The 22,602-nt window shown below is 35.7% G+C and overlaps 1 protein-coding gene and 1 long non-coding RNA gene across 2 annotated transcripts in view; both read right to left on the reverse strand.

Moving 5' to 3' along the window:
* Positions 1-1,263: 1,263 nt before the first annotated feature.
* The window catches only part of LOC113168611 (low affinity immunoglobulin gamma Fc region receptor II-like), a 50,411-nt gene continuing 29,072 nt past the window's right edge, over positions 1,264-22,602 (reverse strand). Inside the window, exons 4-9 of the mRNA XM_026369657.1 lie at positions 4,856-5,101; positions 4,533-4,676; positions 4,095-4,169; positions 2,963-3,085; positions 2,760-2,831; positions 1,264-2,465 (exon numbers count right to left, since the gene is read on the reverse strand). Coding sequence (XP_026225442.1) covers positions 2,788-2,831; positions 2,963-3,085; positions 4,095-4,169; positions 4,533-4,676; positions 4,856-5,101 — 632 coding nt within the window. The 3' untranslated portion in view covers positions 1,264-2,465; positions 2,760-2,787. The remainder of the gene's footprint in view (positions 2,466-2,759; positions 2,832-2,962; positions 3,086-4,094; positions 4,170-4,532; positions 4,677-4,855; positions 5,102-22,602) is intronic.
* LOC113168638 lies at positions 20,847-22,202 on the reverse strand. Its single transcript, XR_003299504.1, has 3 exons — positions 22,023-22,202; positions 21,745-21,861; positions 20,847-20,903 (listed from the first exon to the last, which is right to left on the reverse strand). It is a non-coding gene; the product is annotated as an uncharacterized LOC113168638 (long non-coding RNA).

Here is a 22,602-nt window from a genome sequence, read left to right on the forward strand (position 1 = left end):
TCAAATTATGTCTAGATCCAAGATCAAATCTATATTTTCAAGACCACTTATGAACATATAAAGCTGCATTGATTTCCCAGTTACATGAAACCATCCATCTCATACAGCATGAGTTATTATTTATTGTCCTTACCTATTGGATTGTAGACTAGAAGGCATCTTCTGGTAAAGGTGTCGTCAGTTTAATTTACCATAAGTGGACTATATTTCAAGAACTACAACAACAATCTGATTTCTTATACCAATTTCCATTTATCCATTTTGACACTTTTGCCAACATTTAAAAAAAAAAAAAATCAGTTTTTACTCATGGTCTGGAGTACTAAGTGTAGATTTAAAAAAAAAAAAAAAATGTTATAATGTTTATTGTATGCCCGTGATAATAGAAGCTGACATCTATCACACTAAGAAAGCTACACTGGGCAAAAATCTGTCTCTCTGTATGGTTGAGGTTTTACTGCTGTTTTCAATTCCCAGTACTTTTAGTTTCTACAAACTTAGAAATTTTCTTAGTAATTTTTTTTTTATCTCCAGAAATTGTGAAGATCTGATTAAAGTTAGTGAACAGAGGATATACTGACATGAAAGACAATGACTGTGATTTGTCAGATGAGCAATATTAGATATCAGATCACATTTTATGCAGAAAACGTAAAAGAGGAAACAGGTCAGCTTCTTTGTATTTGTGTTTGTTTTTGTAATACTAACTTGGACCACAAGGGTGCATCAATACACCAAGTTTTATACAGCAAGATGGTGTGTATTCAGACTGTAATAATAAGTTTGACAGCCTTTTCTTTAAAGTGAACTGTAAATTGTTTGTACATCATAAACACAATGAGATTTTAAATAAAAAAATAAAATAAAATAAAAAAAAAAAGTCACTGATGAAACTGACCCTGACATATTTTAAAAGGGGAAAAGAAGCATTCAAATAACATTTTCTTTGAGGAGGAAAAAAAGACAATTATGTCAGGATTGTTGTAGATACCTGTTAAACATAAGGCATGCAGCATGAGCATTACATTCAATGAAACAGTGAGGTAGTGTGTTTCACAGTAAATAAAATAGATCAGAAGAGCTGACCTCAGCGAGTATATTTAAAAGCCACAGCAGCTCTGTGCTTTTGATCTATTTTTTTTTTCAAACATGAAAACAGATGCTGCTGATGGAAAAAATGTGGTTTAACTGGTACAAATTGATAGCTCTCAAAAGAGCATTGTCATGTAGTCGTTCAAAAAGCTTAAAAAAAAAACAACGAACACTCTTCAACAAATCTACTTTACTGCAGAAAATGTTTGTTTTCCATTAAAAAATATATGGACGTGTATAAAAGCATCATTCATACTTTCTAGTAAACACATTTGATATACTGTATGTAAATGGTCTGCACTTACATTAAGAACCGGTTTTCAGAAGCCATGTTATTGTGTATTTTGGGTCATTGTTCTGTAGCATCACTCAACTTCTACAGAGTTTCAGCTGATGTACAGATATTCTTACATTATCCTGAAGATATTGTTGATACACAATTCATCTTCTCCCTCATCATTATAAGCTGGCCAGGCCCTGATGCTTCCTCCACCATGCTTTACAATTAGGATGATATTTTAATGATTGCATGCTGTGCCCTTTTTATGTCAGACATAGCATTTCATGTTCTCTCCAAATAGTTCATTCTTAGTTTTGTCAGTCCACAAAACATTTTGTCAATGTGCTCTTTGGATCATTTTGACAGGCCGTCCACTTCTTGGTGTAGCCACAGTCCTGAGGCATCTTCATTTGTAGATTGTTTGCCTAACTGTAGACTGGTGGATTTCTAAAGTCTCTGAAATCACTTTGTAACCCATTTCTAGCTTTATGTAAATCAGCAATGTTTGATTGGTGAGGAATGGCTCACAAAAGTTTGGGTAGTTTCTGTCAGTCAGAGTAGCTCTATTCCACAACTTCAAACTAATTATCTTTACAAGATTCCAAGTATGCTGCTGCACTTGACTCCATTTAACTTTTTTTCAGGTCATTATTCACATACTATACATACTACATACTATTCGCACACTAGTACTATAAGAGTTGTATTATTGTCATCAATAAAGACATGAAAGATCTAATCTATTTGTGTATTGGTTTAGGCACATTATATTTGTTTATACTTTTAGATGAAGACCAGATCACAGTTTACCTCATATAAATTCCAAACGTTTCACATACATTTTTGTTGCCACTGTGTATAGTGCTTTTAAACTGCTTCTCATTTACCCATTTGCACACACAGATGGGCGAGCTTACATGCTGAACTGGTCGGACAGTTGGTAGATGACTGGACTCCTCAGCCACAACTGCCCCTATAGGTTTTAAAATAGCTGTCTTACTGTCTTGGTCATATCAAGGTGTTATTAATTTAGAGACACTGAGTGAAACTATCTTTTAAAGCTCCTCCTCCAGATCAGCTCACAATCAAAATCCTGTAAGACACAGAAAAATGGTGATTCTAACGGTTAGTTTCTGGTTGGTCTTCCCTTGTGGATATATGTTGATTTCTATGCAATAATTATGATTTGCCAGCTGTGAAAACTACAATATATCGAACTTGGTGCTTGGACCATGAACTTGTTTGTTACTAGCTAAAGTTATTTAACATAAGAAAACTTAAATCCACATCCTCAATACCACTTTTTCAATCATACAAATACCTTGAATTCCCAGTGGCATGAAAACCTCCACCTCATACGACATGAGTAATCATTCATAGTTCTTACCTATTTGCAGATTAGAAGGCATTTACTGTTAAGAAGGGTTGGTATCAGCCGACGGTCGTGATACAGCTGGTTCTACATTAAAAAAAGATAATGCCAAAATAGAACACATTTAATTTAATTTAAATCTCACAATGGCCTTTTCTCTGTTGATGGTTGGATCACAACAACAGGTACCAACTTAAATAGGTTTATAATAAACTCACCAAGCGAGGTTGTCTTCAAGTGACGTTTGAGACGTTTAGATTTAGGGTTAGGGTTTTTCCTGTTTTTTGTTACTGCAGCATAAGTTGTTGTGCTTATAGAAGTTGATTCGACATTTTCATGGACTGAAAAACAGGTCGGGTACGTTAAAATGCTTAATTTATATATGGACACAATCAGATTCCATTTCATCAAATTAGAGGAAATAATTTCTCTAAAGCCTGCTATATAAAAAAGCTAGTAAGCTTTAATTCAACATTTAAAATGAACCCAAATATATATTTTTTTTGTATTCTATAGTAGAATATTACTGGTATACTGTTCTACTTATGTTTGTAAAGTAAATAAAAGACATCTTTTATAAGGTTGTCAAGGGTCCTCTGACAGGAGGCTCCCTCCTGAAGTGCAACATATTCAAAATAATCATACTTCCCATATCATTATTTTTTAGAGTGATGGGTATGGAGTTGCAACCTCTCCCCATTTATTGACTGTTTTAGCCTCACTAATGAAATAAGTCCAGGGGAGATGATTTAATGAGATTTAAAGTCGTATAAGGTTAATTTATAATAATAATGAATACTTTATTGATCCCCCTGGGAAAATTGTGGATGGACAGCTGCTAGACTGTATGTCAGCGCTACACTATGGGTTTACGGTGTCTTGTCCAAGGACACCTCAGCAAGTAGCCAGGAGGAACCGGGAATCAAACCACTCACCCTGGGGTTCGTAAGCGACTGCTCTACCCCCTGAGCTAATGCGGCCCCAAAAACTGACTTAACCAGGTTTCAGTCAGTCATAAAATATAGCTTCTATGTAATCTGTTGGAAGAAGTTATTTCTGACTAAGTTTCTCAGAAAGCCACCAATTATCCTCCTTAAGGTCAACTATCTTCCCATTAGCCTTTTGAAGTTGACAGTTTTCGCAAATTAAACCTACAATGCCCACTTTCTGTCTTACATGCAAATATTTCTCCAATCCATTCGTATCTTTCTTTAATCAATAAATGTTTCCCACCATGTAGCCTAGTGTAGTATTACTCTTATACTTCTACGGCCATATTTTTACTATTTTTACTATTTTTACTGCTTGTGATGAAGTAAAATTAAAACAACTACAGGTGATATACTGTACCTTCGTTTTGGCTGTTTCTTGTTACTGCATCATAAGTTGTTGTGCTGGTAGAAGTTGATTCGACACTTTCATTGACTGAAAAACAGGTCAGCAGTGTAAGAGACATTGATAAGGGATGGAACAAATGTTATATACACAACTATCTATTTTAATATGAAGTTTATCATTACAAGTCTTATTGATCTGACTTTCTTTACATGGGTCAAAGATCAGTCTTATTTAATAAAAATATAGTAAATTATAATGAAACGTACCATAAATGTACCAAAAAAACATTCTTCTACTTAGAAACTTATTGGTTGTAAATTACCCTTACTTAAAACTAAATTGACAGCTTTATTCGACTCAACTATTCACAATGTGTTTGATGTTTAGGGACACAGCTTTGTGTCAGTCTCTTACATTATTCATGTGTATTTTTAACTTTATTTTCTTTACCTCTGTGCCAGAAAACTTTGATTAAGTATACTGGTCCCAACAACATCACCAGAGCCACCAGTTTAACTGGGATAATAATCCATAGGGTAAAGTTGTAAGATGAATTAACCGTCTCTTTGAAAGAGGAAGTCTCTTTTTGACCATCTAAAATGAGAATAGAAAGTATTGAACCTTATAATGTGCTGGGATTATCACAACATTTTGACAGTAGTTTGACTGTTAACTAACATAATATGTTGTATAAAGTCAATATGAAATGTTACAGTTCTCATTTATATCACATAAACACATGAATTCTATTTAAAAATCTTTCTGTGTCTCACCTCCGATACTCAACCTGCTCTCTGCTGATTCTCCAGCTCCAGAGATGCTGCACTTGTAGAGTCCTTCATCAGACTTGGAAACATTGTGGATGATCATGTTTCCTGTAGAGCTGTTACTGATCAAGTCTCCATATTGATAAAAATGAGCTGAGGTCTGTGAGGAAGTCGTCTTGTTTCTACATCTCAGAGTTACAGCTTCTCCCTCCATCACAGGAAGAGCAGGAATTTCCAGAATCACTGAACCAGCTGAACAACAAGGATGTAAAAGCTGATTTAATGATACACTCATGTTGAGATTAAGAAAAAATTTGTTGTCATGATAAAAACTTACCAGTGATAGTTATGATGACATTGTTGCTTCTTCTACCCCCTTCAGCATCCAACCAGTATTTTCCACTGTCACTTGGAAAAACATTTGTTATAGTGCAGGACGACCCTGTTGATGTTCTCTTATTAGTTTTATTACTTGTGAGAATTTTCCTACTGGATGCATGTACAACTTCACAATAAGAGACCCCCTCACAATAAAAAGTTAGTGACTCATATTGAAAGAACTGTGCTCTGTTTGGATCAATACGAAGAGAAACTGCATCTGCAACATAGAAAAGAAAGAGACTCACAAAAAAGCTGGAACATATTTTCAAAATAGCAGAACCAAAGAAAAGTTGATTCATCACCAAATAATAAATGGCAGCATTGAAAGTTTTGTTTTTATCCACTAATAAGAAAAGTTTGGGTCATAAGAATTAAGAAAAGATTATATTTTCCTTTGTTTCCTAACTTTTTTCAAATAAACAAATCAAACAACAACAATGAGAACAGATCCTTTAAAATGCTCATTGTGTTCAGTTAGCAAATAACTGGTACTTACTAACTTTCTGATCACGTTCACACAGCAGCATCATCACAATCATCACTGAAGAGACCAAATAAGAGAAAGAAATCTTTATACGATTTCTGTGATGATACAGATTATTGATACAGAAAAACACAATACTGTAGCTGAACTGTTTGTACTATAAAGTAACAGAGACAGACTCAGTACTCACTCAGTTTGATGCAGAGAGCTGTGACCTCCATGTTGTCTTGCTGCTGACTGAACATCAGACTGAAGTGTTACGTAGATGCACAGAGGCGTCTCTTCCTGTTTTCTTACTTCTGCTGTTAATGTGAGGATTTTTTTAGGTCATAAACTTGCTCCACTGTTGCAGCAGAAAATCTGGTGGTTAAACGGCAGTTGGTGGAGCAAAGCACAACTGTGGACTGACCAGTATACCAAAATGTTTTACAGGTTTCAGAGTTAAAAATATACTTCTACAGCTGCTATGCTTCATTTTAGGTCAAACCACAGCAGCAAGTTGAGAAAATGGTTCATGTCTGTATCATAACAATCTCACAGTTACACCGCTAACACACTGTGATGTTTGGCAGGTTTAATGATTTTCATTTATTTCATCCTTAGTGTTTTAGCTTGCTAACTTTAGCAAATCCACAATTAACACAAAGTACAAATATTATTAATTGAAAATGAGAGTAGTTGTATAGGACAAAATGAAATATTTTCCTCATAGTCACACTTTGAAAAGGCCTTTGTGAAACCAGAATCTGGCACAGTTAACCCCAAAGCCATTTATTTTTATGAACAACTCATTTCAAGATTGTGTCAATTTTCCATGAATACACATTTAAATTCCTAATTATTATCAAGATCGTCCTTTTTTACTTTTTGTATCTTTTCCTCAGAAACACACACATATGCAAACACACCGATTCAATTAACTAGTCCTACTCTGCCCCCTGCAGAGCACACCAACAACAGTATGATTGTTGATAATTGACAATTAAACACATTTGCAGACAAATGACATTTGATGTTGCCACATTAGAGACACATATTCTGCAACATAAGTCACATGTGTTCCCACACTGGCCACACAGACTGTTCAGAGTTACATGTTCAGTCAAAGTTAGAAGTCAACTGAAAACATCAGTTAAAGAATGAGATTGACCACCAAACAACAATGAACATAAGAAGTGATGGATGAAAAAAAAACATGGATTTCAGAATAGATTCTGACAGATTATAATGATGGGTTATGAATCACTGCAATACCAGAAAAAGACACAAATTACTTTTAATTTACCCTTTTTTTTTCATCTTTCTATTGACTCTCTTCATTACAACAGTTTACATCTGAGTGAAGTTCTGCAAAGATGACAGAGATTATTTTGATGAAGACTCTGTGTCCACTAACCAGTAACCAGTAACCCAGGCCTGTCCAGACTTGCCAGTACAGCAAGATGTCAGAACCACATGTAAGAAAATTCTCCTTTTATTCGTTTACTCATATTAATCAGATGTATTACTTATTTTTGTAATACCCACATAGAACACAAGAGAGCACTACTACTCCATGTCTTAAATAGCTTAAAGGTTTGGCTCCTAAGTAAAAGTCTTAGGACATTGTACACAGAAGAAACAAACAAAACAAACAAAAAAATGCAGCTCTCTCTCTTTCAAACCAGTTGTACAACTTCTTTAACAGGTTTGACGAGTCCAGCTCTCTGACACATCAGCATACTGCACCTAACATCTCCCCCTCTCATGTCCCTTCTTCTCCCTCAGATACCAATCTCAGGATAGATGAGAACGACCCCACACCCACGATCACAGCAGCTCAGGTAGGCAGTGAGCTGAAGAAGTTTCGTTCCAACAAAGTGGCTGGTCTAGATGGAGTCCCGCCCCAGGGGTGCTGAAGATATGCTGGGAGACCCACTACAGCATATCTTCAACCTTAGAACAGGATAGGGTCCCGCATCTCTGGAAAACCTCTTGTGTCATTCAAGTCCCTAAGAGACCTTGCCCTGGAGAGTTGATTGACTTCAGGCCAGTTGCCCTTACATCACACGTAATGAAGACCATGGAGAGGGTGCTGCTACACCACATCAGGCCACAGTAACACTTTGCAGTCAACCTTCCGCAGTTTGCGTGCTGTGGAGGATTTACATTTACATTTAACAGACGCTTTTATCCAAAGCGACTTACATATATCAGTACAATGGTAGGCAGGGTGAGTGTGAGGAGGTCTTGCCTACCGGAGGCAGGCCACTGCTGGGATTGAACCCCGGTCTCCCACATGGGAGAGGGTGATGTGGTGATGTTACCACTACACTAACCAACCGCGGATACCATGATCTACATCCTATACGAATCCGCCACTCACCTGGACAGGATTAGTGCGGCTGAGAGAATTACATTTCTGGATTTCTCCTGCGCCTTTAACATCCTCTAACCGCTGATCCTCAAAAACAGACTGAAAGTGATAGGAGTGAGCCTGTGGCATGGATTTTAAAATGTTTTTATTGCTGAAGCTGTAACTGCTAGAATTTGTGAATTTCCCACTGGAATCCATCTATCGATCGATAACGAATCAATCTCATTAAATCTAAATAGACACTGTTTATTTGCTACCGAAATCTATAGACGGGTCTATAAATGCATTATTTATACTTTGTACAAAAAAACATATGATAAATGTAAACGGTCTGCAATTATACAGCACTTTTCTACCTAACTGGCCTAAAGTCTCTTTACACTGTTTCTCATTCAACCATGTGCACACACAAGCCCATAACGATGGCAGAGCTCCCATGCAGCTGATCTGACTCACTTGGGGGCAAATCTTCTCCTACATCTCTCTCTGAAACCTGTAGAACACAGAAAATATACAAATATGAGTTATACAAATTACAGCTTGAATTTACAAACTCAATTATATGATATAACAGATGAGGGCGATAAAGACCAACAAAAATCCTTCTGTACAGCACTAAAGAACTAATACTTACTTCTGATAGCCTTTTCTGGTATCAAAATAAAAGTTGCATGTCAAATTGAATCATTCTAATAGTTGATTTCTGAGTTGTGTGTACATGCTGAGTTCTATGTCACAATTACAATTTGCCAATTTTGAAACTACAATATGACATGAACAGTGTCAGCAAGACTCAAAGTAAAGGTCTACAAGACAGTGGTGAGACCAGCTCTGCTCTATGTGTTAGAGACGGTAGCAGTGAGAAAGAGACAAGAGGCTGAGATGGAGGTAGCAGAGATGAAGATGTTGAGGTTCTCCTTAGGAGTGACCAGGTGAGACAGAATAAGGAACGAGTACATCAGAGGGACGGTTCGTGTTGACTGTGTAAGCGACAAAGTCAGAGAGGCCAGACTGAGATGGTTTGGACATGTTCAGAGGAGGGATAGTGAGTATATTGGTAGAAGGATGTTGGAGATGGAGCTGCCAGGCAGGAGGGCAAGAGGACGGCCAAAGAGGAGATATATGGATGTTATAACAGAGGACATGAAGTTGGCTGGTGTTAGGGTAGAAGATGTTCATGATAGAGTGAGGTGGAAAAGGATGATTCGCTGTGGTGACCCCTGATGGGAAAAGCCGAAAGAAGAAGAAGAATATAACATGATCAGTGCTTGGAACCTAAAAGTGTCTAAAAACTAATTCAATAATCTATAGGCTATAGTTATTTTGTATTGTTCATACCTACTGGATTGGAGGCTAGAACGCATCTTCTGGTAAAAGTGATGATGTTCTGAACCAATTTAAATTATTTTAGAATATTTGTTCCCATAACTGTGTCTTGACTTTATCTATGTGGAAAGATGTAGCAGGGAGTCTTCTTCTCAGATATGAACAGACAAATCACATTCCAGAGATGTGATGATCTCATGTTTTATGTTACTCTAGTAGAATTTATATGTGTTATATGATGTTCTTTTGTATATTTTTAAATGTCCAAAGTAGTTGCATGGAAATTCACAACCTCTACTCTACACACTCTGTACTCTGCAGATGCATCAGCATCAGCCTCTTCCGCTGTGGTTTTATTTTAGAAGTTCAGGTTAAAACCAGCACTCACACATCTAACAAACACTGAAATGACTGCAACCAAGTATCATGTAAATGTATTGTATAACAATTGAAATGACACTTTAATAGACTGAAAAACAGGTCAGCAGTGTAAACAGACACGCCAACAAGACTTGTACAACATGTTATATACATAACTATTTCTTTTAATGTTAAGATTATCATGGAAGTCACAATGATCTGACTTTTCTTTATACAAGTAAATTAAATGCAAGAAATTAAAAACAAGAAAGTGTATTTTGTTTCAATGGATCAATTCATTGAAACAAAATACACTTTCTTGTTGCCAACTTTGTTACGTGTTTTGAATGCACACTAGATAATCTGATTAATAATTGCTGAACAAATACTTTCAAATTAGTTTAATAGTATATTGAATAATATTTATAATGTTAAATTTCTAAAGTTGTGTCTAAAATACATTGTTAACTGAGGTATTGTGTTCCAAGCAACTAAATGTCTACTGAAAAGCATTGAAATCAGTATAAGTCATATGTAGTATGTTCATTCCAGTCTTCTAAAAAATAACGACATCAGTAGAAAACCAGGACAAGCAACTTAATAAGCAAGACATCTCGTCTTGCTTATTAAGTTAACTAAGTCTAACTTACAAACGGACACATTCAGATTCCATTTCATCAAATTTGAACAACTCATTGTCTTTGCCGACAACTTTCTGTGGACCATTATATAAAAAAGCTAATAAACTTTGAACCACAATGATATTTTAATATTCTTATGTTAAGCAATTATGTTCTATTATTAACTTTGTCACTACAATTTTTAACAATAAAAGTTGTCTTATGGCAGGTTTCCTCTCATCTCACCAATGTGCAATTAAAATACCAAGCTACAGGTAAATGCCTTGCTTGGATAAAAATGTACAAAAAAATACTTAAAGTTATATAGATGCTCATTGATTGAAACTAAATTTACAGCTTGGCCCCACACCTCACACTGTGAATGAGGTCTGGGGACGCAGCATTGTATATGTTATTCTCTTACAAAAGTAAATATCCATGTGTACTTTTAACTTTTTTCTTATTTACCTCTGTGCCAGAAATATTTGACAAAGTAAATTATTCCCACAAACACCAGTCGAACCAGCAGTAAAATTGGGACAATCATCCATGGGGTGGAACCGGAGGATGAATTAACCGTCTCTTTAAAAGAGGAAGTCTCTTTTTGACCATCTAAAATGACAATAGAAAGTATTGTACCTTATAATGTGCAGGGACTATCACAATATTTTGCCAGCAGTTTAATTATTATCTAATATAATGTGATGTTTAAAGTCAACATGAAATGATACAGTTAATATAACATCTATCTGTCAAATCTGAAATCTTTCTGAGTCTCACCTTTGACCGTCAACCAGCTCTCTGCTGATTCTCCAGCTCCAGAGATGCTGCACTTGTAGAATCCTTCATCAGACTTAGAAACATTGAGAATGACCATGTTTTCTGCAGAGATGTTACTTAGCAAGACACTATAATGATAAAAATGAGCTGAGGTCTGTGAGGAAGTCGTCTTGTTTCTACAAGTCAGAGTTACAGCTTCTCCCTCCATCACAGGAAGAGCAGGAATTTCCAGGATCACTGAACCATCTGAACAACAAGGATGTAAAAGCTGATTTAATGATACACTCATGTTAAGTTTATGACAAAATGTTGTTGTCATGATAAAAACTTATCAGTGACAGTGATGTTGACACTGTTGCTTTTGTTCCCCCCTCCAGCATCAAACCAGTATTCACCACTGTCAGCTGGATAAACATTATTTATGGTGCAGGACGACCCTGTTGCTGTTCTCTTATTAGTTTTATTGCATGTGGGTATTTTTCTATTGGACTCATCTAAAATTTCACAATAAGAGACCCCCTCACAATAAAAAGTTAGTGACTCATATTGAAAGAACTGTGCTCTGTTTGGATCAATATGAAGGGAAGCTGCATCTGAAAAAAAATTAAAAAGAAAGAGGCTCACAAAACAGCTGGAATATATTTTCAATATAAGAGAACCAAAGAAACAACATCCAGTATAAAAGTAGAAATGTCAGCACGTTTCTAACGACCAGAAAAGAAACTAACCCCTTTCAAATAAACAAATCAACAGCCAACAATGAAACTCTGTGAGTAAATAACTGGTACTTACTAACTTTCTGATAATGTTCACACAGCAGCAGCATCACAATCATCACTAAAGAGACAAAAGTAAAAAGCAAGAGACAATTATTAGATCTAAGTCTTAATACAGAAAATCACAATACTGCAGCTGACAGTTTGTTCTATAAAGTATCAGAGACAGATTCGGTACTCACGCAGTTTGATGCAGAGAGCTGTGACCTCCATGTGGTTTTGCTGCTGACTGAACATTAGACTGAAGTATAATGTAGATGCGCAAGGGCATCACTTCCTGTTTTTTTTTTTTTTTTTTTTTTTACATTCTGCTGATAATGTGATGATTTCTTTCAGATGAGAAAATTTCTCTATCTGATGGTTTAAACAAAAACTAGAATTAATTCAGTGTTGTTTTTTTCCAATAACCGGTGACAAAAGGCCAAAAGGCCCACTTTAAAGTGTAGGAGGGGTTGGCGGACGTGTCACCATTAGTTCATTCCACATCCTCCCTTTCCACTGTTTCAACTAAAGAGCCCATTCAGGGCAGGGGTGAAGTGAAACCAACCTGGAGCATACATTTGTGGTCTCTAACCAACTTGCTTCAGACTAAAGACGCTGAAGCAGTAGTTAAAAGCTTTGAAGCTTGACAGCCTTATGTTGCCATGTCTGTATATGTTTTTACTATGCCATTATGGGGTACTGAGTGTAGATTAATAAAAACAATAATGTGTGTATTGTATGCCCGTGCTAATAGTAGCTGGCGTCTATCACCATGAGAAAGCTACACTGTGCAAAATCTCACTGCATGTTTGAGGTTTTTCTGCTGGTTTCAGTGTGCAGTACTTTCAGTTGCTACAGATTCATCAAAATGTACTTTGCTGCTACAATTATTATTATTATTATTATTATTATTGTGAAACTGCTTAAAATCCGAGCTGATACACTGACGTGAAAAACCATGATTATTTTTTTAGCTCAGAAATATTAGATATGAGATTACATTTTATGCAGAAAATATGAAAAAATCAAAATACATAAAAACATCAACAGGGTGTCTAAAGAAGATTTATTGTACATTGTGAACACAAATAAAAAAAAAGAAAAAAACTGACTGATAAAAAGACATTGACAAATGTCAACAGATGGTGGGAAAGAGAGTTTTGAAACATTAAGATACAACATCTATCTTTTATTTTTTTGAAGAGAGAAAAAACAAACCAAACTATCAAACTAACTATAAATGTACCACGAGACATTTCTGACAGAGCTGTTAAACCAAGATGTGCTGCATGAGGTTTACAGGAACATAACGTTGTTGACCACGAAGTAGTAAGAAAGCGTGTTTCAGATGAAATGAACAATACGGTAGACGCTGACCACAACTAGTCTATTTAAAAGCTACAGAGGCTCTGTACATGTGAACTCTATTTTCACACATGTGGACAGATACGCTGCTGATGGAAAAAGTTGGTTTACCTCATAGAAACTTACACGTCTTAAAAAAAAACACATCTTTTGGTTGGTTAAAACTTAACTGTTTATAACTTTAAATATACTGTCCATAAACTATGGACACATGTATAAATGCATCATTTTTATTTTTTAGTAAACACATAAGGATTTAAAAAAGTTTGTAACTATACTAAACATACAGCTGTCTTAATGTCATATCATGGTGTTAATTTACAAACACTGATGATAACTGTCCTTTAAAGCTTCTCCTTCAGTCAGCTCTCTCACCCAAACCTGTAAGAAACAGAAAACACACAGAATATTTGACAAATTACAGCAACAAAAACATGATGTGCCAAAACCTGGTTCTTCAAAATATGAAAAGGGTTTGCTGACACACTGATGTATTGGAAAACTAATTTAACTACATTGCTTTAAAGCTATAGTAACATCATTATACATTTAGATTACATTATATGTAGCATACTTTCCTAATACTTACTTTTGGAAGGCTTTATTTGGTATGCAAATAAATGTTTCATGATATATTGATTCATTCTAATAGTTGATTTCTGATTTGTGCATACATGTTAATTGTCACAAATGTGGTTTTAGTCGACCTAATTAAAAGGCCATACTCAAGTGAAATGGTCAAAACTGTTTATTGTAAAGGGATTATTACGAGTGTGATAAATACAGACGGGGGAAAAAACAGCAAAAATTAAGTAACAGCAGTCAAAGCCGGGTATGTTTTGAAGCAAAAAACAGAGTAACAAAACAAAAGGGAGTAACCCAGAAAAGTAACTAGGTTGCTACCAGAATTTACAGGCACATCACTTAGAGGCAGAGGTACAAAGTCCATAGTCCAGGGGCTGATCAGGGAAAGAGAGCAGGTACAGTGGCAAGAAAAAAGTATGTGAACCCTTTGGGATTATGTGGAGATTTGCATGAATTCATAATAATAATAACACCCCACTCTGAAACATGGCGGAGGGATTCTTGATATTGATGGAAAAAGGAATTCCAGAGTTTATCAAGACATTTTGCAGGGAAACGTAAGACCATCTGTCCGTCAACTGAAGCTCCACACAGGATGGGTGATGCAACAGGACAATGACCCAAAGCATACAAGTAAGAAGAATGGCCTCAACAGAACAAAATATGCTTTCTGGAGTGGCCCAGTCAGAGTCCTGACCTCAACCCGATTGAAATGCTGTGGCATTACTTTAAGAGAGCCATTCACACCAGACATCCGAAGAATATTGCTACACTGAAACTGTTTTGTGAAGAGGAGTGGTCCAAAATTACTCCAGATCATTGTGCAGGTCTGATCTGCAACTACAGCAAACGTTTGGTTGAGGTTATTGCTGTCAAAGAAGGGTCAACCAGTTATTAAGTCCTACTTTTTCCACCTTGCACTGTGAATGTTTACATTTTATGTTAATTAAAACGTGAAAACATAAAATGTTTTGTGTACTTTTTCCTGCCACTGTAAATTCCCAAAATGGGCATGGGGCAAGGAAAAGGCAAGGTTACACCAATAACCAATTTTGTTCCCATTACAAGAAAAGCCCCAAAGCCACAGCTGTTACCTAACGTTACCTTAGTGTCATGCGTCAAGTGCCAGGTATACAGAGTACTAACTTGATTATGCTTGTAACACAATAGTCATTATTTTTCTCTTGTGTTGCTAGCAATAATATATATGATTGTACATGTCCACTGCAAATAAGCTATTGGGAACATCTGAACATCATCATCATTTTAATTAATGTAGATACAGTATTACTGTGACTAAGAGTATTCATTCTCACTAGGAATTATGTGCTTGTTAGGATATGTACTATGGTTGTGATATAAAATCAAAACGACAATGGCAGTTGAAATACTTTACCTTTCTTTTTACTATTTTTTTGTTACTACAATTTAAGCTTGTTGCCTTTGAATTGACATTTTCACAGACTGAAAAACAGGTCAGCAGTGTAAGAGACACTGACAAAATATAGACTAAATTCTACTTTCTCTGGAAGACTTTGTTATCTCGGATTTTGTATTTGTTTCTTAATAATTAATAATTAATTACCTTAATTTACATGAAGAAATCATGAACAGCTTGTCTGGTCTGTTCGATTCCCTGATTCCTTCATTAGACTTGGAAGCACTGTAGATGATGTGAGGAAGTCGTCTTGTTTCTACAAGTCAGAGTTACAGTTTCTCCCTCCATCACAGGAAGAGCAGGAATTTCCAGGATCACTGAACCATCTGAACAACAAGGATGTAAAAGCTGATTTAATGATACACACGTTGAATTTATGAAAAATTTGTTGTCATGATAAAAACTTCCCACTGTTGCTTCTCCCCCACCCTCCAACCTCAAACTATCACAGTCATCTTCAGTACTTATCCCTGTCATCTTCATAAAGATTTGTTTTGGTGCATGACGACCCTGTTGATGTTCTTGTATTAGTTATAATACATGAAGGAATTTTCCCTTTGGATTCATGTACAACTTCACAATAAGAGACCCCCTCACAATAAAATGTTACTGATGCATATTGGAAGAACTGTGCTCTGTTTGGATCAATACGAAGAGAAACTGCATCTGCAACAACAACAAAAAATAAAAGGAATGAAATTTTGAAATCCGAACAAAAGTGACATTGTTCCATAAAGTAAGAGACAGACTCAGTACTCACGCAGTTTGATGCAGAGAGCTGTGCCCTCCATGTTGTCTTGCTGCTGACTGAACATCAGACTGAAGTGTAATGTATGTACACAGAGGGGCCTCTTCCTGTTTTTTTAAGATCACAGTCTTTCTCTACTGTTGCAGCAGAAACAATCTGGTGGTTAAACATCAGTGGGTGAAGCAAAGCACAACTGTGAACTTAAAAATATAAATTGAAAAACCAGTAGACCAAAATGTTTTACAGTTATCAGATTTAAAAATATGCTATGTCTACAGCTAATATGCTGAATTTTAGCTAAAGCCACAGTCATGAGAGAATCGTTCATGTCTGTATCAAAACAATCTGACAGTGATGTTTCACAGTTTTTGTGACTTCCACATGTCAGTTCATTAGTATGAGCATGGTAACATTAGCAAATTAACACTAAACACAAAGTACAAATGGTGCTGACTGAAATTAGATCAGTTGTAAAAAATAAATTAAATGAATGAATGACGAATGTGATTTATCATCTGAGAAATATTGGATCACACAGATTATATTTTATGCAGAAAATGAAAAAGAGAAAATTGATTTTCCTTGTCACTATATGTTTTATTAAACACTAGATGGAAATATATATATGGATGGAAATAAATATATATATGTTTGTAAAAACACAAAAATCTGTGTATCCTGGGAAAGGAGAACGAGGAAGAGCACAGCTCAGGTAGGATAACAATCATGGTACTGGATGTTTAGGCCGAGGCACATCAGAACAGAAGGCAGGTCCAGGGAGTAGCAGGTAGGGGGGACTCAGGCAGAGACAGGTTTCAGGTCAAGCATGATTCGTATCAGAAAGCAGTCTGAAGATAAATGCTGAATAGTTTTGCTCTCAGGTCAATGTGAGACTATCTGGCAAAACTGGCAGACCTGCAAATAAAGGGTACAGGGGAGACACCGGTGAAGACAATCTGCAATCAACAGGTTACCGAGGACCTGTCACAGAGGAGAGAGAAAACAACAGGAACCAGGAAATCAGGGGCAGACAGGCAGGAGGAGCTGGAATCATGACATATAGAAGTGATGTCTTCATATAGTTCTTTATTTTCTCTTGAACTATTGACTTTTATTTGATAATCGATCAGTTCAAAGAGCAAATACATATTCAGCTGAAAAAGGAAAGAAGACTATCTTAAACATCTTTTTGCCTGTCCAAAAAAGTCAAACACTGTAATACTTTGTTGGTCCACTGTTCTGCTGTTATTATAGCACATTTGCTGCGGATGTATCTAGCTCATGTATCTCTGTTACATTCACATCTGTCCAGTGCTGCATTATTTGTCACCAAGCTCTCGTATTTAAGATAACAGGACTTAAGCCTTCTCTAGCTCATCCCAAAGATTCTCAGTGGTAGCCAATCCATGTGTTAAAATGAAGTATCATGCTCCCTGAAGCACTCAGAGTCTAAGCCTAATGGATAAATCCATCAAGGTATGGATTATTTTCTATTTATTTTTATTTTTTTCTATCAAAAACCCTTTCATAGAAAAACTTGGTCATTCAGTACATTCACGTCGTCAAATTACCTCACTGTGTTGACAAATGAAACCTATTGAGTGATGACTGCACTAATTCTCCAATAGGTTGTTACAAATTTGCTGCAGTGAAATCTAAGAGGAGAATATTACATGGATCTCAAAACTTTAACATTATGTGACAAACGAAGACAACCAGACAACAGTTTCATTTACTTTTAATTTAAAATATAGAAAGACAAAATTGACAGGGAAATCAAACAACCAGAAAATAATGTCAAAGTCAAAGTTTCCTGAGGACACCACTACACATATGTTCTTTTATCTGGTGTGTTCAACAAATAATCTGGAGAAAGCTAATTTCACAATACCATCAGCAATTTCATTGAACTGTATTTTGAAATTCTACACTTAATTGGACTTGGTTTTGCTTTTTTTTTCTGGTTTGGATATTCTGGGCTCTGTTCTGTTCATATCTCTATACCCAGCATATGGATCTGGACAAGATTATCCACATGTATGTTGACTCTTCAGAGAAGTGTTTTACAAAAGCAAGATGCAATTGTAGTAAACAGTGCACTCTGGTGGCTGCTGACTGGATCATACAGTTTACAACATGTTATTTTGTGTAAGTTATTTAGACCTATGTCCTGCTGCATCATGCAACTAAATTCTCAGTTTTTATTCTCATCCCCCTGATTTTAGTGGGCTGTTGGTGTAAGAACAAATTTGCTCCTGAGCTCCTTCAGTTTCTGGATATTCAATTTCAATTCAATTCAATTTTATTTGTATAGCGCCAATTTACAACAGAAGTTATCTCAAGGCACTTTACAGTGTAAGGTTTAAGACCTTACAGAAAATATTTATAAAAAAAAATTATAGAGAAAACCCAACAACCCCATTTGAGCAAGCTTTAGGCAACAGTGGCCTGAAGAAACCTCCAGCAGAACCAGGCTCATAGTGGGCGGCCATCTGCCTCGACCGGTTGGGGTGAGTGGAAAGAGAAGAGAGAAAAGAACAGCAGGCAATAAGACAACAACAAGCATCAAGAACATTGGGCAGGTCAACTGGATTCTGGAGATGTACAGCTCCAGGCCGAGGATATGTTGCATATCCACAAACTGGAGCAAAATCCAGTCTCGCTACATGTTTGAGGTTTTTCTGCAGGTTTCAGTGTGAAATACTGAAAGTTTCTACAGTTTTATCAAAATAAAAATAAACAAAATCTACAAATCTACTAAATTTGTAAAACTGCTTAATATTCAATGGTCTAATAGAAGTTAGTGGATGACTGATCTACTGATGAAAGTAGAAAATTCAACACAAAAAGTAATCAGTCCAAGGATTGGTCTCAAGGACTCAACACCTGAGTACGGTAAGGTCCAAATTCTGTTGTCTAATCAGGTTGGGTCTCATTTTGCTCTCTTGAATCTAGATTATATTTGTATTTTTTGGTACAAACCACAGCCATAAGAGAATGGTTCATGTCTGTGTCATAAATATCTCACAGTGACACTGCTAACAGTCATCTTAGGCAGGTTTGGTGATTTCATCCTTAGCGTATTAGCCTGCTAACACTAGCACATTAACACTAAACACAAAGTACAATGGTGCTGACTGGAATTAGAAACACCATGAATGTGACTTATCAGTTGAGAAATATTGGACCACACAGATGTATGCATAAAATGAAAAAGAGAAAATAGGTCAGTTTTCCTTGTCATGTGTTTTTCTTTAAATACTGTAGATTGACATGTTTCTGTGAAGAAGATTTTTGTGTTTTTGTTTGTAAAACTCACTTAAACCACAAGAGTGCACGGCTACACCAAGTTTTAAATGGCAGGAGGGTCCGAATTTACACTGTAAATAAGTCTAACAGCCTTCATTTTTTTCTTTCAAGTGAACTGTAAATTATAAACAAAAAATAACAGTTTAAAAAATGGGAAAAATCACCCTGGCAAATTTCAGGAATAATATTGTCTCTTGCAAAGAAGTAAGAGATCTAATGAGATTAAATCAAGTAACTATAATACGTTGGAGGTTGACCTAAGTGAGTTCAACACCTCTTTGCTGTTGAACTGCTGATGAAAAAGTTGGAACTCAGCCCAAAGTTCCCAGTGTTGGGCCAATTCATGTGTTAAAATAAAATATCATGCTTCCTGTAGCACTCACAGCCTCAAACTGATCAAACCTGGCAATGTCAAGAAAATGAAAAGGAAGCGCCACCTCGAGGTTAGGGTTGTCAAATGTGGTAGTTGTCAAAAAATAGTTTCACTTTTCACTTCAAACATTATCTATCTTTAAGTGCTGTGGTTATTAATTGTTAACTATTGTTAATAGTTAATCACTTTTTCTTTTGTAATACTGGCTTTGACCACACGAGTGCACAATATTTTAAAAAAGAGTGCATCTGGCTGCACAATCCTCAAAATAAGATTAAAGCCTTGTTGTTTTATTCTAGGTGAGCTGTAATTTCAACATTCGAGAAAGAAAAAATAAAAATAAATACATTTTAAAAAATGACCTTGGCAATATTCTATTGCAACTGAAAATGACTTTGCAACTGTTGACTTTTGATCACCAGACCTTTTATTTTTCAGGTTCAGCAGCTGAAATATTGCATTGCTGACCGCTGTGATTGCCCCTCTTCCTGTCACACAGCTGATTTGAATGATGGTAACCTTCTTGCATTGAACACCTTAGATAATCTACATAGAAGATATAGGTCTTCTTGGAATAATCATTTTTAAATTTATTTTATTGTTCAGTTCTTCTGTTTTGAAATTTTGTGAGTGTTTTTCGTTTTTGTGTCTAATCAGTCATTATATATGTTTCCCTTTATGATCATTTGTCAGGTCAGTTTGTAAATTGCTTTCTACATATTTGAACAAAAAAAACCACCTTTTTTATTTAAAATTCCACCTTTGGTTCCTATTGCCCGCATGTTTGGTCCCTCACCACTATAAACATCTCACAGTGCCAGTTTCAGATGAAGTGAAGTAACACTAACAAGGTAGACATTGACCACAGTGAGTCTGTTTAAAAGCCACAGTAGCTCTGTGCTTGTGAAATGCGTTTTCACACGTGTGAACAGACACGCTGATGATGGCAAATGCTGGTTTAACATCTCTGATGAAAGCTTTATTCAAAGGCTTAAAGAATTTAAACTTATACTGCTTTTAACTTTAAATTTACTTTTTTTAATGTAAATCCAGGCAATGTTTACATATTTTTACTTTCTCATTTGTCATGAGACAAATGTCATGTCATTGTGGTATTAGTTGAGATTTCCTGTATGAAAAGCTTCTCTTCAATCAGCTCTCACGCTTTAACCTGAAACACACAGAAAGTGTACAGAACAATTAAAAATCATACAAATTACAGCTTGTTACTGCACTGCTGAAAGTTTTATTTATAAATTATTAGGTCCTATTGTTTTTTCCCTAAAACTTCCAAGCTTGGTGCTCAGATAACAGATAAAGATGACTAAAGAACAACAAAAATATTTTCAAACTATGAAATAATACTACTTACTTTTTTTTTTTTTACCACACATGTTTAACTAAATAGAAATACATAATTTCATTTTAAAAACATTACATTTAGAACACCGTATATCTAGTATACTTAAATAAAACTAACTTTGGAAACTGCAGGTTATGCTGAGAGTTTCTTCAAATTCTAACACTTGATGTCTGATTCGTATGTTGATTTCTATGTTGTAATTTAAGTCCACAAACAAAAGTCGACCCCACCCTCTCAAATACCATGAATGTGCATTGCTTATTGTTCTTACCTACATTAAGAAAATTGTATATCAACATGTTGCAAAAATATTCACATTTAATTTACCTTTAATGTAAAAGTGGCCCTGTCTCTAGTGTCAGTTTTTCCTCCAAAGGGAGTTTTTCCTGTCCACTGTTGCCTAAAGCTTGCTCAGATGGGATTGTTGCGTTTTCCATGTAATTTATATCTTTACAATTATACTCTGTACGGTCTTAACCCTTACACTGTAAAGTACCTTGACACACCTATTGTTTTAAAATAATTGTTTAAACTAAATTCACAGCCACCTATTCAAACTGTGTCTGAAATGTTGAGAAACAGCACTAAATCAGTGTGAATTTCTTAAAACAGGAAATATAAACTGTATTTTTAACTTTATTTTCTTTACCTTTGAAACAGCAAACTTTACATAATCCCACTAACGCCACCAGAACCAGGATTAAAATCGTGGCAATGATCCATGGGGTGGAACTGGAAGTGGAAGTGACCCTCTCTTTTTGACCATCTGAAATGAGTATAGAAAGTATTGCATTGAATTTCCACAACATTTTGACAATTAGACAATTAATGCATTTTGTTTAAAGTCTATGTCTAGTAAAACTGTTATATCATCATATAAACAACATTAACCTATCAATTCTATTTTCAAATGTTGATGTGTCTTACCTATCACAATCAACCTGCTCACTGCTGATTTTCCAGCTCCAGAGATGCTGCACTTGTAGAGTCCTTCATCAGACATGGAAACATTGTGGATGCTCATGTTTCCTGTAGAGCTGCTACTGATCAAGACTCCATTTCTAAAAAAATCAGCTGTGTTCTGTGAGGAAGTCGTCTTTTTTCTACAAGTCAGAGTTACAGCTTCTCCCTCCATCACAGGAAGAGCAGGAATTTCCAGGATCACTGAACCAGCTGAACAACAAGGATGTAAAAGATGATTTAATGATACACTCATGTTGTGTTTATGACAAAATGTTGTTGTCATGATAAAAACTTACCAGTGACAACAATGTTGACACTGTTACTTTTTTTCCCCCCTCCAACATCAAACCAGTATTTACCACTGTCAGCTGGAAAAACATTTCTAATGGTGCAGGACGACCCTGTTGATGTTCTAATTTTATTACATGACGATATTGTCCCTTTATACTCATGCAAAACTTCACAATAAGAGACCCCCTTACAATAAAACATTACTGACTCATATTGGAAGAACTGTGCTCTGTTTGGATGAATACGAAGAGAA

This window comes from Anabas testudineus, chromosome 18, assembly GCF_900324465.2.
Source record: "Anabas testudineus chromosome 18, fAnaTes1.2, whole genome shotgun sequence".
NCBI lineage: Eukaryota > Metazoa > Chordata > Actinopteri > Anabantiformes > Anabantidae > Anabas > Anabas testudineus.